The sequence below is a fragment of the Filicampus tigris genome, chromosome 16 (genome assembly GCF_054856515.1).
Source record: "Filicampus tigris isolate MCC_2025a chromosome 16, RoL_Ftig_1.0, whole genome shotgun sequence".
Lineage (NCBI taxonomy): Eukaryota > Metazoa > Chordata > Actinopteri > Syngnathiformes > Syngnathidae > Filicampus > Filicampus tigris.
The window spans coordinates 15,808,507-15,822,484 of NC_141232.1; the positions used below are offsets into that span (position 1 = coordinate 15,808,507).

Consider the following 13,978-nt stretch of genomic DNA (forward strand, 5'->3'; position numbering starts at 1 on the left):
TTTCCATGCAAACACACAAGTATAGAAATAATTACAGCAACATGGCTTGGTGCCGTTATAGTAATAAATACCAACTAATTACTCCCACACCCTTCTAATCTGAAGTCATGAGGACTTTTACCTTTAGGGAGACCTCCTTCTCATCCAGTGGCCCAATCAGGTGAGGGTTGATGTGAGACCACTTTTTCTGCATTTGACGTTCTTTTCTGTTCTGCCTAGCGTGAATTGGATTCCCAAATGAATTTTGATAATACCTGTTTGCGCGCACACACGCACACAAACATACTGCTTCCTACTTGTAGAAGATGAGTGCGATGGCGGTCACTATGACAACACTGAGGCTCAGAACGATCACAATAGCATCCTGCATGTTCAAGGCTACAAGCACACACACACAAAGCACATAGTCACATATAGAAGAATGTGAAAGTCTGAAGTAGGTTAATTAATCAATTAATTTAGTTAAAAGTGGAAATTTACAGGAATTCATGAGAGTAATCAGCATGCTTCCTGGTGCTGTATTCATTGATCTTACGTTATAGTTATAGCATTTGACAAGGTTAATCATCCACTCTGTTTGGATAAATTATATTCTATTAGTTTTTCTACTATCTCGTTATAATATTTCAACTCTTTCCTTCATCAGAGAAATCAGTGTGTTTCCTTGTAGGACAACCAGTCAGATTTCAAGATTATTAAAAAAGGTGTACCACAAGGGTCACCTTTAGGTTCACTTTTATTCTCCATCGTCATCAATGACCTTCCACAAGTCTATTCTGACTGTCAGACTCATTTGGTGACACAGTAATATCCTCATCTATCTCGGACACTCTACGAATTCAACAATCATTACAATTTGATTTTAAGTAAGTCCCACAATTGTTCTGGAACAATTTGTTTCTTTTAATGAAGAAGAAAACGTCATTTTTTTGCACTCTGACAGATAATTTTCCTTTACCACAAAACTGTTATATTAATTTCTGTGATGATACAGTGCTAGTAAAAGTGGGTGAATTTCAATTTAAAACACTACCATCTAAATTTTCTGGTACATCTTGGGGTAGGCGATTATCTTTCCAAGGCAGAGCACGATTTATGGACACGTCTATAGTTTCATTCCTTGATGTGTCAAATACTACCAGAGTCTCATACTGCAAGAGAAAAAAGAAAAAATAACAAGTGTCCTTCATATTCACATTGTGATTCTTAGAAATGATGAAAGATGCTGAATTCATCTCACCTTGCCGCTAAGTATCGATGTGTAAATCATCGAGAAGTTAACGTCTCTGTCACCATACTCGTCCAGCACATAGTGACCTCCCATACCTGCATGCAGTAAACACTGCAGTTTACACTCCATCCATCCATCCATGCATACTTCCCATCTAGCAGTTTTCTATTCTGCTTATTCTCATTAGCATCGCTAGGCTGGCTTACACCTTGGGCTGGTAGACAAATAAATAAACATTCAAATTCTGACCAATGCACGATTTAAAATCTTTAATTAATCTAGGAAGTATGTTTTTGGAATGCGAGAGGAAGCTGGAGTAACTGTAGAAAACCCTCTCAAGCACGGATTGAACATGCGACCTACACACACACACACACACTCACTTCCAACAGAGATTCAAACTTTGATCTCTTGATTGTGAGGCACATATTCTCACTAATATCCAATTGGTTATTACACTTTTTACACTAAGTACCACCTCAAAGAATAATTAGCTCTCTGGGTACCACCATACTGACCGATGTTAAAATATAGTAGTGTTGAGGGCCCAAGTGTTCATAAAAAACAAGGCAGAGGTTTTATTGGTAAAAGTAGATTTAGTATTATTGAAGACACTGTAAAAATAATTAAAGTTTGAACCTTAACATGACTCTTAAATATACGGGGGGGGGGGGGGGTATTATCTGTCCTTAAAGTGGAAGTCAACGCAAACATGTTTTTTTCAAGAATATGTTCTATGCAAGACCACTACAGGGCATTCTGATAAATATTGCGTTTGTGGAATAAAAGTTAATCCACTTGTTTTTAGCTATTTCTGGGGGCGGCCATTTTGTCACTTCTGTTGACTGAGAGTGACATCACAACTGCTCATGGTTAAGGTGACGACCAATCACGGCTGACCTGTTTTCTGAATCCGAGCAGTGATTGGTCGTTGTGAGCAGTTGTGATGTCATTTTCAGTCGACAGGAGACAAATGGCCGCCCCCAGAGATGGCTAAAAACGAGTGCATTTTGCTGCTTAACTTGTATTCCACAAACACAAAATTAATCAGAATGCCGTGTTTCAACTAGTGGGCCTGCTGGGAACATATTCTTGCGCTTTAACTAACGAGTCAGTTAAAAAGTAAAAGTTCAATTAAAATTGTCCCTAAATAAATGGAAACAAACAGTTATAAAAGATTAAATGCAAATATATTTTACTTACAAAGTAAAACACAACTGAGCTTTTCATAACAAATGTACTGGGATAAGAAAAAAAATGAACATTTGAACAGTGAGTCTTTCAAATACCATGAGAGGGAGCCTGGTTAGCATCAGCCTAACAATGTCGAGCTCTGGACCAAATTTTGGCCAGTTACGCAAATCTTACGTTTACCAAATCTCATAATTTTCAGTTTTTCTCTGTTGAAAATACTTCTGCAACCAAATAGAAGAGATTTGGCAAAGTGGGCTCATTCACTTTCAAAATCAAGACATACCATAGAAGGAGACATTCCCAAATGGGTTGTCACTGAGTGGGACATCATGAGCTCCTCGGTTACTATAGTTACTCTGCTGACTGAGCATCCTCTCCCTGAGCACTTTACCAAATAGTAGAGCTCCGTCATGATAGCCAGCCACATAGTCATTGATCTGGCGTTGACAGAGAGAAAACATTAACCAGTGCAGTTTCCCACCATTCATTTATATTATCACAAGGATGTTTAAAGTGCAGCTCACTGTGTCGTTATAGGGTAAACTAGATCCGTAGTCGTAGTTTCTCTGCGGGAGAGTGATGACCAGGACGTCACGCATGGCCTGATTGGATGTAGTGTTGACATAATACTCGGGGCTGAAAGAGAGAAAAGGGCATTACTGTTAGTCAAAAATATCAATATACTTTAGTTGTGTTGAGAAGCTTTGCGGTAGAAATTCACGTAATGCTTACTTGTAAATGTCCACGAGAATGAAGATGATATCTTGGTGAATTTGGCCCACTTTAGCCTTTATTGAAATAACGTCATCAACACGGCCACAAATGATGAAAACTGAAATGAATATATCAAGTGCATCATTAGTGTAGTCATCTAAAATCACACAACATATAAGTAGCAAAGACTGTGGTGAGACGGTACATGTGAATGTACATGTATCATGTATCATGTATCATGCTATGTAAACCTTCATGTACAAGAAGTTTTATTATAGGGTTGTAATTTATTTAGTGTTTTAATGTCTACAATCAGAATTTAAATGGATGTTAGCAGGACACCTTTGCTTGTCTTTTATGATCGTGTGTGGCTTCACAATAAAAACCATTCACTGCCATATACTGCCTTGTTCTTTTCAGGCGCGGACTCACAATGCCATCTACTCGCCGGAAAGAGAAGAGAAGCCTCCAACGGCCATCTTGCATTGCCACTGTCTAAGCTAGCCTAGCCTAACTTTAATACGCTGATTTCTTCACTGCATTTTCACATTATTTTCTGTCTCCAAGGTGAAAATCTTACAGTGTGTGGCCTAGGGTTGTCCCAATAAGTCTGGGAGAAGTATGAAATGCACATTTCATCTGTTAGAATGTTATTGTACATTTTCTCTTATCAAGTATACCTCAGAGTGCTACTCAAAGATTTGTCTGCATCACGTCAGAACCATGAACTGTGAAATGAAAGCAAAGACCATCCAGGAAAAAATAAATGGCTGCAAAATGTAATCCGAACATCTGTAAGACATGACTCACGACACTGAGATAATATTTTCTGAATGGTTTGTTCTTTGAGAGGCTCTCATTACTCCATATAGGGATCCTAGCGTAAAACAGGCACTGATAAGAATGTTTTCAGCCAAAACTGAACAGAGATTGTCAGTAACAGTGGCAACATAAGATGGCTGCCCTCTGGCTTCAGCCACGAGGAGACAGTTGTTAGTCCATTCAGATAGAGTACAAGTCTGTGTTGACAGCACGCATGCTACTGCTACATGCTACTTTTGCAATCGCAAAAACGGTCAAGAGTGAGAACTGACATTTTCTTTTGTGTCATCATCAACACGTAACTCTGCAACCATGTACCGCACAACAGGATTTCTATGAAATGTACAATATAAAGGCTACCCACTGTTACTGTGTCTTTGCTCAGACATGAGAGCTTTCCTTAGCTCATCTTCAGAACGTAGCATCTCCCTCTTTATCGTTGTAGCGAAGTTGGCGGAAGGTGCTTCCAGTCCATTGGTGTACCTGTGACCAAAGCAAGTGGATGACAACACGGGGATGAGAACACTAACTCACATCATCGAGCTGAGTGAATACTGGACAGAACGTTATGGCCCCTCACCAGAAGCAATCCTCGGTCGCGTTATAGATGGACTTCTTGTAAACGTAAACGTGCTTCCACACATACTTGTATGGCAACGTCGCCCTCAGAAAATGAGAGAACATGTCTGAGATCTTGCGTGCCGGCGGCAAGATCCGAGTCAGTTTGGGCTTGTAGTCGCAAGAGAGGCCGAAGCTCCCGGCGGAAATGATGGGAATGCTCAGCGTCAGGCCAATTTCATCACTGACACACCAGGGATGCAAAGTCAGATCAGTCGGTTATGACAGGAAGCATAATAACAGCGGGGCAGCATCATACTCACTCCACTAACTGGAAGGTGGCATACGTGCATGAAGGCCCCAGCATGACACATCCGGCTTCACCATTTTTCTGGAGAAGGTTCAGAGTTATTTGAAAGTGGTCAGAGACATCCAAGCCAGTGTTTCTCACCCTCAGGGCAAGTCACCAAATAAAGGTGTCACAAAAAGTATATACAGTTGATCGCTGGGCCTAAGTTCCAGACCACCCCCACGATCACTGAAATCCACAATATAGAAATACCCTATTTAAATACACCCTAGACATGATCCCTCTATGTGTTTACAGTAAAAAAAAGATATTTTTTTTAGAAACTAACTCAACTTTTCATTTCACAATATACATTAATGAACATGGTCAAATATGTACATTATAAAATGAACCTACAGCCGTTGCTTTCTGTCAACAGGATTGAAGGGGACTGACACTGAAGATGCGTCAGCACCAACTAGGTGGAGCTGAAATACTGTATTTATTGTTTGACACAGTGTCAAAGTAAATAGTGTGCCACCATCTAGTGGTCAAGAGTGGAATTACACTCAAAATAAACAAGGCAGAACAAAATAGTCATGAACCAGGAGTGTTATCGGGGTGGGGGCAGTCCAGAGGTGGTCAGTGCCCACCCACGGACACGCTCTGCCCACCCAAAGAAAACTGGATGTAGTTCTGATGGCAGAAACAAAAAACCCCAAAAAACATTGTCACCTGCGTGTCCATACTGTTCAGTTATGGTTGTGTTCTAAGTTTTAACCTTTGTTTGTGTTGTTACATCCTCTTTCACCTTAAAAAAAACAAAAAAAAAACATTGTCACCTGCATGTCCATACTATTCAGTTATGGATGTCTTCTAAGTCAAATAAAATAAAATCTACTTTTATTTGTTTAGCAACAGTTCTCAATTAAGGACAAAACACGTTTTAAGGTGCAGTAGCCCTACGCTGGATTTCGACCTACTTTGTAGCACTTTTTTGCCCCCCCAGGTAAGACTAATGCCCACCCACACCTTGCATCCTGTTAACACCACTGTGCAACCACGAACCAGATACTCATGATGGAGGAGGGTTTACTTACTGTATACTTAATTAACGTTCATCTTTCTCCATTTAGTCATAAATTTACCTACTTACCAACCCAGTCCTTCTGAAATAGCGAGGCAGGCCACCCTGGGTGGGCATGGTGCGATGTAGGGGAGGAGGGTTGGTTCTGCGTGTGACTCCAGGGAACATGTTTTTTTTTTTCTGTACTAAGGTGTAATTGCACATCCACTACGTTTGGTGGCAGTGCCGCTCTCATTGTCAGTGTGGGTGCAGGGAGTATAAACAATCTTAATAAAGTTATTCAGCAGATTTAGATTTTTATTTTTGTTTTTTCTTTAATGTTAATGAGGATACAGTGTTATGGTGTGGTGTACTTATAACAATTTTTATACTATTTATTGTCACAGTGGAGAATGGGGCGGCGCAATGTATTTTCTTCTTGCTAAGGGGTTGTAACAGAAAATAATTGAGAAGCACTGTACTCAACCTAACCTTCAGTGGGAAATCTGGGCTTGTTGAGTCAGTAGTGGATTGCTGACCTCTACTTTTACAAGAAAGTGACATTTTTTTAAATAAGAAATCAACAGCTCAGTTTGAAACCATTAAAACGAAAATATCTGAGACAAAAATTGGAGACTTGCATCAAACGTTGCATCAAGAATGTAATCAACCATCATTTCAAAAGCAGTCGGTTTTTCTTAATAGTGTCAAAAGAGTTAAAAGTACAGCGTACCCCAAAAACAATACTAATTTCCACTTATTTTGCTCAAAAATTCTCATAAAAACAAGCTGATGAGAATCCAGTTTCTTTCTGCCAAATGAGTAACTGACCCTCTACGCTGTGTGCATCCACAATAAAAAAGAAAAACAAAGTGTGTTATTGTTGATGTAGACTCACATGCAGCTTCTTGAGTATGGCCACGCCCTCACAGGTGCTGCTCCCACAGCCCTGCCGGTTGTACACGGTGGTGTTGAAGCCTTGGAAATTGGCTGTCAAAGTGAAGTTTAAATCTGGAGCCATGGAAGATAGGACTTATCGTTATATGAAGGTTTAATATTGATGTCTTTTGGTAGCTGAGATTAGATAAGTTTTGCCTTTGATCTGCCTTGTGAATAATTACAAAACATAATTGCAACAATAAAGGAGTGATGACAGACAGTTATGCTCAATTTGCATTATTAATATCATTGAATTATGTTTTCACAAGTGGGAAAATATTTCTTCATTTCACCATGAACAACATTTTCATGACCGAAAGTGGATAAAACGCGTTGCATTAGTTACTACATAATGCATCATATCAAGGCAAGTACAGTAAGTGAAAAACATGAATAAACCTTCCTTTTTTTTGCTATCTAGATATCGTTTGTATTTTTTGTTCTGTAACTTGCGCATCTATCATCATTTTCACAAGCCAACCATTTCTGCTACCACAAATCACCTCAATACAGAAATACTCTTGCTTACTTTCTTGCCAGTATATGAGTGCCATTTCTAATTTTATAAGAATATATTTCAGATATTCTCGGCTGAAACACCGACAGTACCTAACTAAACTCAACAAAAGTAGAGGACTGCTGATATAAATTTTCCAGGGTTCTACATATTTTATGTTCAACAAAACAGCACAAAAAGTAAGGAAATGTCACTCAGGCTGTGTCAATAAACGGACCGACAAATTTGAGTAAAATGCCCACCTCTGCACATTTGTGAGAAACATACATTTGTAGGGTGTGCAGCAGAGCTGAAGATGCACTCACAAAAAAAAGGCTATATTTCCAATTAATCTTTTTTCCCACATGATTTAGATGCCCTACCGACAAGAGTACGTTCATAAAGTTGTATGTGCACTCATCCCTGTGATTTGCAGTGTTTTTTTCCTACTATTTGGAAATGCCGTCCGTGCCTGTTTAGGTGCTTGTGCAGGACTCATCTGATAATAGTATAAACAAATACAGTGTATACAGAAAACAGTGCTTAACAAATTCATCAGACCACAACACACACAGGCATGCATACAGGACATACATACATATTGCTCTCTGTATAGTTTTAAACTCAAAGTTGCTGAATTCGGCACTTTTCTTGGCGCACCGTCTCTGAAAGTCTTCCTCATGGTGTTGTGATGTGCTTAGAGTGCTGATGTTTTTTATGCTTATATGCTATGAACGTTTGGTTTGCTCTCCATTCTGGGTGGATGGTAGTCTATTGACAGATTCGACACTTAGCTGTTTGTAACCTAACCGTACTGTGTTCTTTCTTCTTCCTTTACGTTTGCTTTAAGGTAGACTGTATTCTTTTATGTATACATTGTACCGTTGATCGTTATGATATGAACTCTACTCAGCCTTATTGGCCAGATCTCCCTTGAAAAAGGGACGTTGGTCTGAATGGGTTTCATTTTCTGGTTAAATAAAGGTTTTGAATAATTGACAGAGACAAATATATACTGTATTTGATGTGCTTACCCACCCGTCAAGTGTGAAATAACATAACCAAGTGAATCTATTGTGAACTTCTGAAAATGTCTGTGAGCAAGCTGTTCTGAATCTTGTGAATTGTTACATTATAATTGATTTACTTAAAACGTACATTTTAGATAAAGTCACCTGTTTATTTTGTCTACAATATATTAGTAGTTGAGGGTTTTTATTCCCCATAATTTTACAGATAGTATCCTTGCTGTCCAATGAAAAGTATTTTTTTTAAACAAAAAAAGTCATATCAAATTTCGAGCTTTTCATTGGAAGGCAACAATGTAAGCAGATACAAGTGCCAAAAATGTAAAGGTTCAATCCCTACTATGTTTAATGTTCTCCTTCCTGTCCTCTTCAATGGCTCGCTCCACAGCTGCCTGAACGAAGGGCCGACTCCACTCGTATGTGTTGTCTTCCAGCAGCACAACGTTCATAGTGAATTGACGTTTGGAGGACAGACATTCATCCAGCATCTTGTTGCCAATCGCTGTCATGACCAACACTCCCAGGTAAAGTAAACTGTTAAAGCCACTCATCTTGATCCTCATTATCGTCTTTTTTTAGCGTCTTGTCCACAGTTCCTACATCTCAAAAAAAAAAAAATCGGCTCCAGTTCTTTTCAGGATTTAGCGCCTCCTGAGATTGATTGAATCCAGAATGGGTCAATCCGTTGATTGACAGTCCAGCATCCAAATGAGAGTAATAATTCGATTTTTTCCTGAGATTTTGAGTTCCAGTAAAGACAATGCGGAAGACTGCCTCCACACCCGTTGCTTCTCCAGTGAAAGCTTGAGAGCAATAATCCTCCAGCTTGGTGTGCGGTTGCGCTATCAGTCTTCCCTCTGTGTGTTAATGAACAACTGTGTCGGTGACAGTCACAACACCAGTCAGGCCAAGGCAGGCAGGACGATGAAGACTCCCACACTCCATTGGGGCCGACACCGTACCCATCTTATTTACCGTATAATTGTGACGGAAAGACCTTACTGATATGGAAATCTTCACAAAATTACAGAAGAGTGACAATGACTGCCCGATCCATTGTTTTATAATGGACAACCGAAGTTTTGTTGATGAACAGAATTGTGAATACAGAAGGCGATGTATGTCCGAAAGACTTCTGATGGGGTTTTTTTGCTCAAGACAGAGGGCTTGTATGGTGAGAGGGACAAAGGTGACGGCAGGCTGTAAAGACAGGGCTGGTGTGGAGCTGATAAACAGTGTATGCTATAAAAGTAGGGTGGATTAAGCCTGTAAAAGACCAAACTGCTTATGAACCGCAGTCACCACCGACCACTGTCAGAAGACTAAAGTAAAAAAAATGTAAGCTATCTTTTTTTTAATTTATTTATTTATTTATTTTTAAGACTTTCAGTATGCAGTATGCAAACAAGTATGAATTTAGAATACTGTGGCAGAAGCTGCCCAGCATCACTGAGGTCTACTGGGAGCCATGTAATGTAACAGCAAGAAGAAGGGCAAAGAAGGTCCCCAACAGTAATATTTGTTGTTACCACAAAGCAGAAAAAGATATATGACTCTGAGTATTGTTGTACAGTGTGTACTCTGTACCTCTGTTTGTATGTGTTGCTCCATGTGTGCTAAAGTACATAGCAGTTGTTTGAAGCATTGTAATTACCATAGCATTTGAATTCTGTCTATGGCGCGGGGTTAGAATAGTTTGGGATTTTTCAACATAGTTAGTTTTTATTTTGTTTTGACAATTGTTTTTTAAACTCAATTAGTTTTGATTAGGTTTTTAATACAGGTTTGTTAGTTTTTATTTATTTTTATTTTTGGGAAAAGGCTTTGTTTTAGTTTATTTTTTATTAGTTTTAGTATTTTTTTTACTACACAGAGTACCAGGGGCGGAGCCATGGGTGGGCCTGGGAGTGCACAGGCCCACCCAGATTGACAGACTGCCCACCCAGTGAGATTCATGAAAAAAATGTATACTTTTACATTTTTAGTAAATTATTTGTTATAACTGGTTGTTTACATGATGTAACAGTTGCTCTGCAGTTGGAATGCTCCTTTTATGCTTTGTCCTTTATGATGTCATATAGGCGTGAAGTCTTACAGTTTAAATTTGAATTACACACTGACACATTGTCAGTACGTCCAACCTTCTTGGAGTGAGGATGCAAACTCTCTTCCGGTCCTGATCTCTGTTGTTACTTTGTATTTTTATAAGACTTTTTACTCTTCAACTTCCATGTCATATCTGCGAATGGGTCCAAATCCCGATCCTCACATGACATTATTATTAAATTATTTTTTAATTTGTGTTAGGCGGCACGGTGGTCGACTGGTTAGCAAGTCTGCCTCTCAGTTCTGAGGTCGTGGGTTCGATCCCGGCTCCGGCCTCCCTGTGTGGAGTTTGCATGTTCTCCCCATGCCTGCGTGGGTTTTCTCCGGGTACTCCGGTTTCCTCCCACATTCCAAAAACATGCATGGTAAATGGATTTTGACTCTCTAAATTGCCCCTAGGTGTGAATGTTTGTTTGTCTCTGTGTGCCCTGCGATTGTCTGGCAACCAGTTCAGGGTGTCCCCCGCCTACTGCCCGAAGACAGCTGGGATAGGCTCCAGCACGCCCCGCGACCCTTGTGAGGATAAGCGGTATCGATAATGGATGGATGAATTTGTTTCATTCTCTTTATTTTCTTGAATATTAAGAAATCCATAAATACGGTTGTCTCAGGAAGATCTGAACTTCATATGATTTATTTTGACATTTTATTTGAATATATGATGTGTCGGAACAGAAGCATTGTGCTCGGTGAGAGAAATATTCAGGCCCACCCTGATTTTTCCAGGCCTGCCCACTAGCCACATACTGGCTCTGCCCCTGCCGATAGTTATCCGCCGTGTTTGGGTGCAAGATTAAAAAAAGAAATAGGTGACTACTTTTTTCAAACGACTGTTTGACCATCCTTCTTCTGCACGGATGTACAGCAATACCAAGCTAAATAGATTTAAAATGAACCTTGAATGCTCATGTATGATATTAATTGCCAGAGCCGAAAACGAAAGACATTTCTCACTATAATTATAGTCAGTTTTACTTTTATAAACCTAAGATGTAGTTTCAGTCAGTTTTTTTAAAGCATTTTGGTTTGGATTTTATTTTGTTTAAGAAAATGTTTTGGTTTTTTTGGATCAATTTGATCATTAGCTTTCATTAACTATAATAACTTTGATATGGCGTTTTACATCATGTTAGAATTGAGGTAGTGCACTTTCATTAGGCGAAATCATGTGGCTTCGTTACATTCGTGGCTAAATAAACTTTAAATTTTGAATGCTCTTTTGTTTTATGGTTCAGTGTCCGAGCAAACTTCACCAGGGAGTGACAAATAAATTGAAGCTTTGCCTCTTTCTCAGAGAAATGTGAAAGCAAAAATGTCGTCTTCTTTCTATTTCCTCAAAATGATATTGTATTGTTGTCACCCATTTCTTGATAGTCTGCGCTTTTTCAATTTTACCTAAGTAAATGAGTCCTTTTTTCTATACCTTTTCTGCACTTTATCTTAAGTACAGAGTGTGAGTACTTTTGCCACCTCCATCTTCGAGCATCATAACTCAGCTTCCTGTTGAGCTGCCACCTTGCTGGTCGTAAAGCTCTTGAGCAAACACGAATGACGTCGTAATATTTGGGTTGACGGGAGCCAAAGAGCCATTTAGACCCATTGCTATTTCATGTGAAGAGGTCTTCCACCCCAACGCGCCCTCTATGTTATCGAGAAGAGGAAACATTGGCATATTAAAAAGAACAAGACTGCTTTATTGTGTCACCACAGTTGTGTTTCATGGTAACCATGCACATGCAATGAGGGCATGCTGAAAGTGACATATTGTGTCCACACTCATAGATATAAATACATTTGGGAGAAAAAAAATGATAAAACATCTGAAAACACAATCAACCACAACAACATGTTTATATGTGTTATTTACTATTCATATCTAATTTGCCTATTTTATTTGTCTATTTGCGCTCAAGCTGCCCTAGTTGTAGTGTTATTTCCTCATAAGCCACAATTGTAAATACTATCCAAGAATACATTTTTATTGGGTTGCACTGTGTTGGAGTGGTAAGCATGTCCGTCTCACTGTTTTGAAGTTCTGGGTTTGAATCTCAGCTTTCGGCCTTTCCTGTGTGGAGTTTGCATGCTCTTCAACTCACTTTAACACAGTACCTCGGCACCAAGATGGCGGTAAAGCACTTCAAAGCTCCTCAACTCACTTCGTCATGGGTCCTTGGGTACAAAGGTGTCACAAGATGGTGGTGAAGTGCTACATGAATCTCCTCAACTCACTTCAGCACCTAGCACATTGGGAAATGAGATGCTACAAGATGGTGACAAAGCAAGACTCGCTATGTTACATACCGTACTAGGCCTGAGTACAAGTCTTTCAGCAAATAAGACTATGTTCAGGACAACGGATGAAGAAAATTCCCATTAACGTTCCAGCGTCTTGCATGTCATTACCTGGAAACCTTTTCCGAGCATGTGATACACCGTTAAAAAGCTGAGTTCCTGGAGGTTTGAATAATGCCCAACATTTTAAGATACAATCATATCTGCAGGCTTAGCGAGCACTTAAGTCAGATACTCACGAATACACAAAAATAAAAGTAAAAATATTGCAGTAAAATTGTTAGTCCACACCAAGCCCTACATCCATATAACCATATTATATGCTGCTGCAAACGTTCCAAATTTCCATCAGATTACACAAATTTTCGCCATATTTTTGATCGTTGATTGAGTTAGCTTGAACGGATTAGCCACATGAGCGTTTTAGGTAAAAATGACAGGAAGGATAGAGGTTGAAGTCTAAAGGCATCTTAAGTTGCTATTTATGGTTGAACGTTATTCCATTTTGTGGCTTTAGCGCTAACTAGCTTGTATGTACACAATACACAATTGTTCAAATTAAGCAACATGTAAAATTCACTGATTATAGCCACTATGCAGCAGGAAAAGAGGCTCTTTTCTGATTGCGAGAGGCGGAATATACCCTGGATACACTTCAGGTCACACACACACCAAAAAAAATAAAAACTCCTGACAGTGTTGTAGCAACCTACCATGCATATTTTTGAGAGCAAGTCAGAATATCGGGAGAAAACCCTATTGAGCGCAAGATTCAAACCTAGAACTGCTCAATTGTGACACAGATGTAGCGACTAAACATTGGGCCCACAATGCTCGGATGGCACGGTAATATACACTAATCGCAAAATGTTACGGATTGGTATCGGGGGAAATTTCAGGGTGAACCTCAAATGCACTTGAACTTTTACGGGTGAACTTCATTTGACTTCTCTTAACTTTTGAATCCATGTGTCCAACTGTTCATTGTTTCAGTGCTTTTTGCACAACTTGCTGTTCTCTGACAACTTCTCAACAAGTGTTTGATGCATAAATCAACCATTACACTTAAAAGGACATGCACTTCTTTTTTAGCCTGAAATTTCTTCAGTAAGCCAAATATTGCAAACTTTTTGTGAGTAGTATTCATGTAGTATTTTGATGTGTTTATTAACAAGGGTGACGACTGGTAACAATGTCTGCCTTATCCTTTAAGTAAAGGTTAAAGTTGTGCATGCAGGAAGCT

General features: G+C 39.3%; 1 protein-coding gene across 4 annotated transcripts in view; it reads right to left on the minus strand.

The window, feature by feature from the left end:
• The window catches only part of gucy2ca (guanylate cyclase 2Ca), a 31,001-nt gene that overhangs the window by 12,075 nt on the left and 4,948 nt on the right, over nt 1-13,978 (minus strand). For 2 of the 4 annotated variants that reach the window (XM_086055740.1, XM_086055741.1), the window contains 12 exons: nt 12,600-12,680; nt 6,773-6,885; nt 4,843-4,910; nt 4,542-4,763; nt 4,326-4,444; nt 3,158-3,257; nt 2,950-3,061; nt 2,709-2,862; nt 1,241-1,326; nt 1,034-1,151; nt 297-378; nt 122-215 (listed from right to left, as the gene is read on the minus strand). In XM_086055740.1, coding sequence (XP_085911866.1) covers nt 122-215; nt 297-378; nt 1,034-1,151; nt 1,241-1,326; nt 2,709-2,862; nt 2,950-3,061; nt 3,158-3,257; nt 4,326-4,444; nt 4,542-4,763; nt 4,843-4,886 — 1,131 coding nt within the window. In that variant the 5' untranslated portion in view covers nt 4,887-4,910; nt 6,773-6,885; nt 12,600-12,680. Of the gene's footprint in view, nt 1-121; nt 216-296; nt 379-1,033; nt 1,152-1,240; nt 1,327-2,708; nt 2,863-2,949; nt 3,062-3,157; nt 3,258-4,325; nt 4,445-4,541; nt 4,764-4,842; nt 4,911-6,772; nt 6,886-8,677; nt 9,282-12,599; nt 12,681-13,978 lie in introns of those variants that run through there. The other 2 variants (XM_086055738.1, XM_086055739.1) reach the window with 2 other exon arrangements.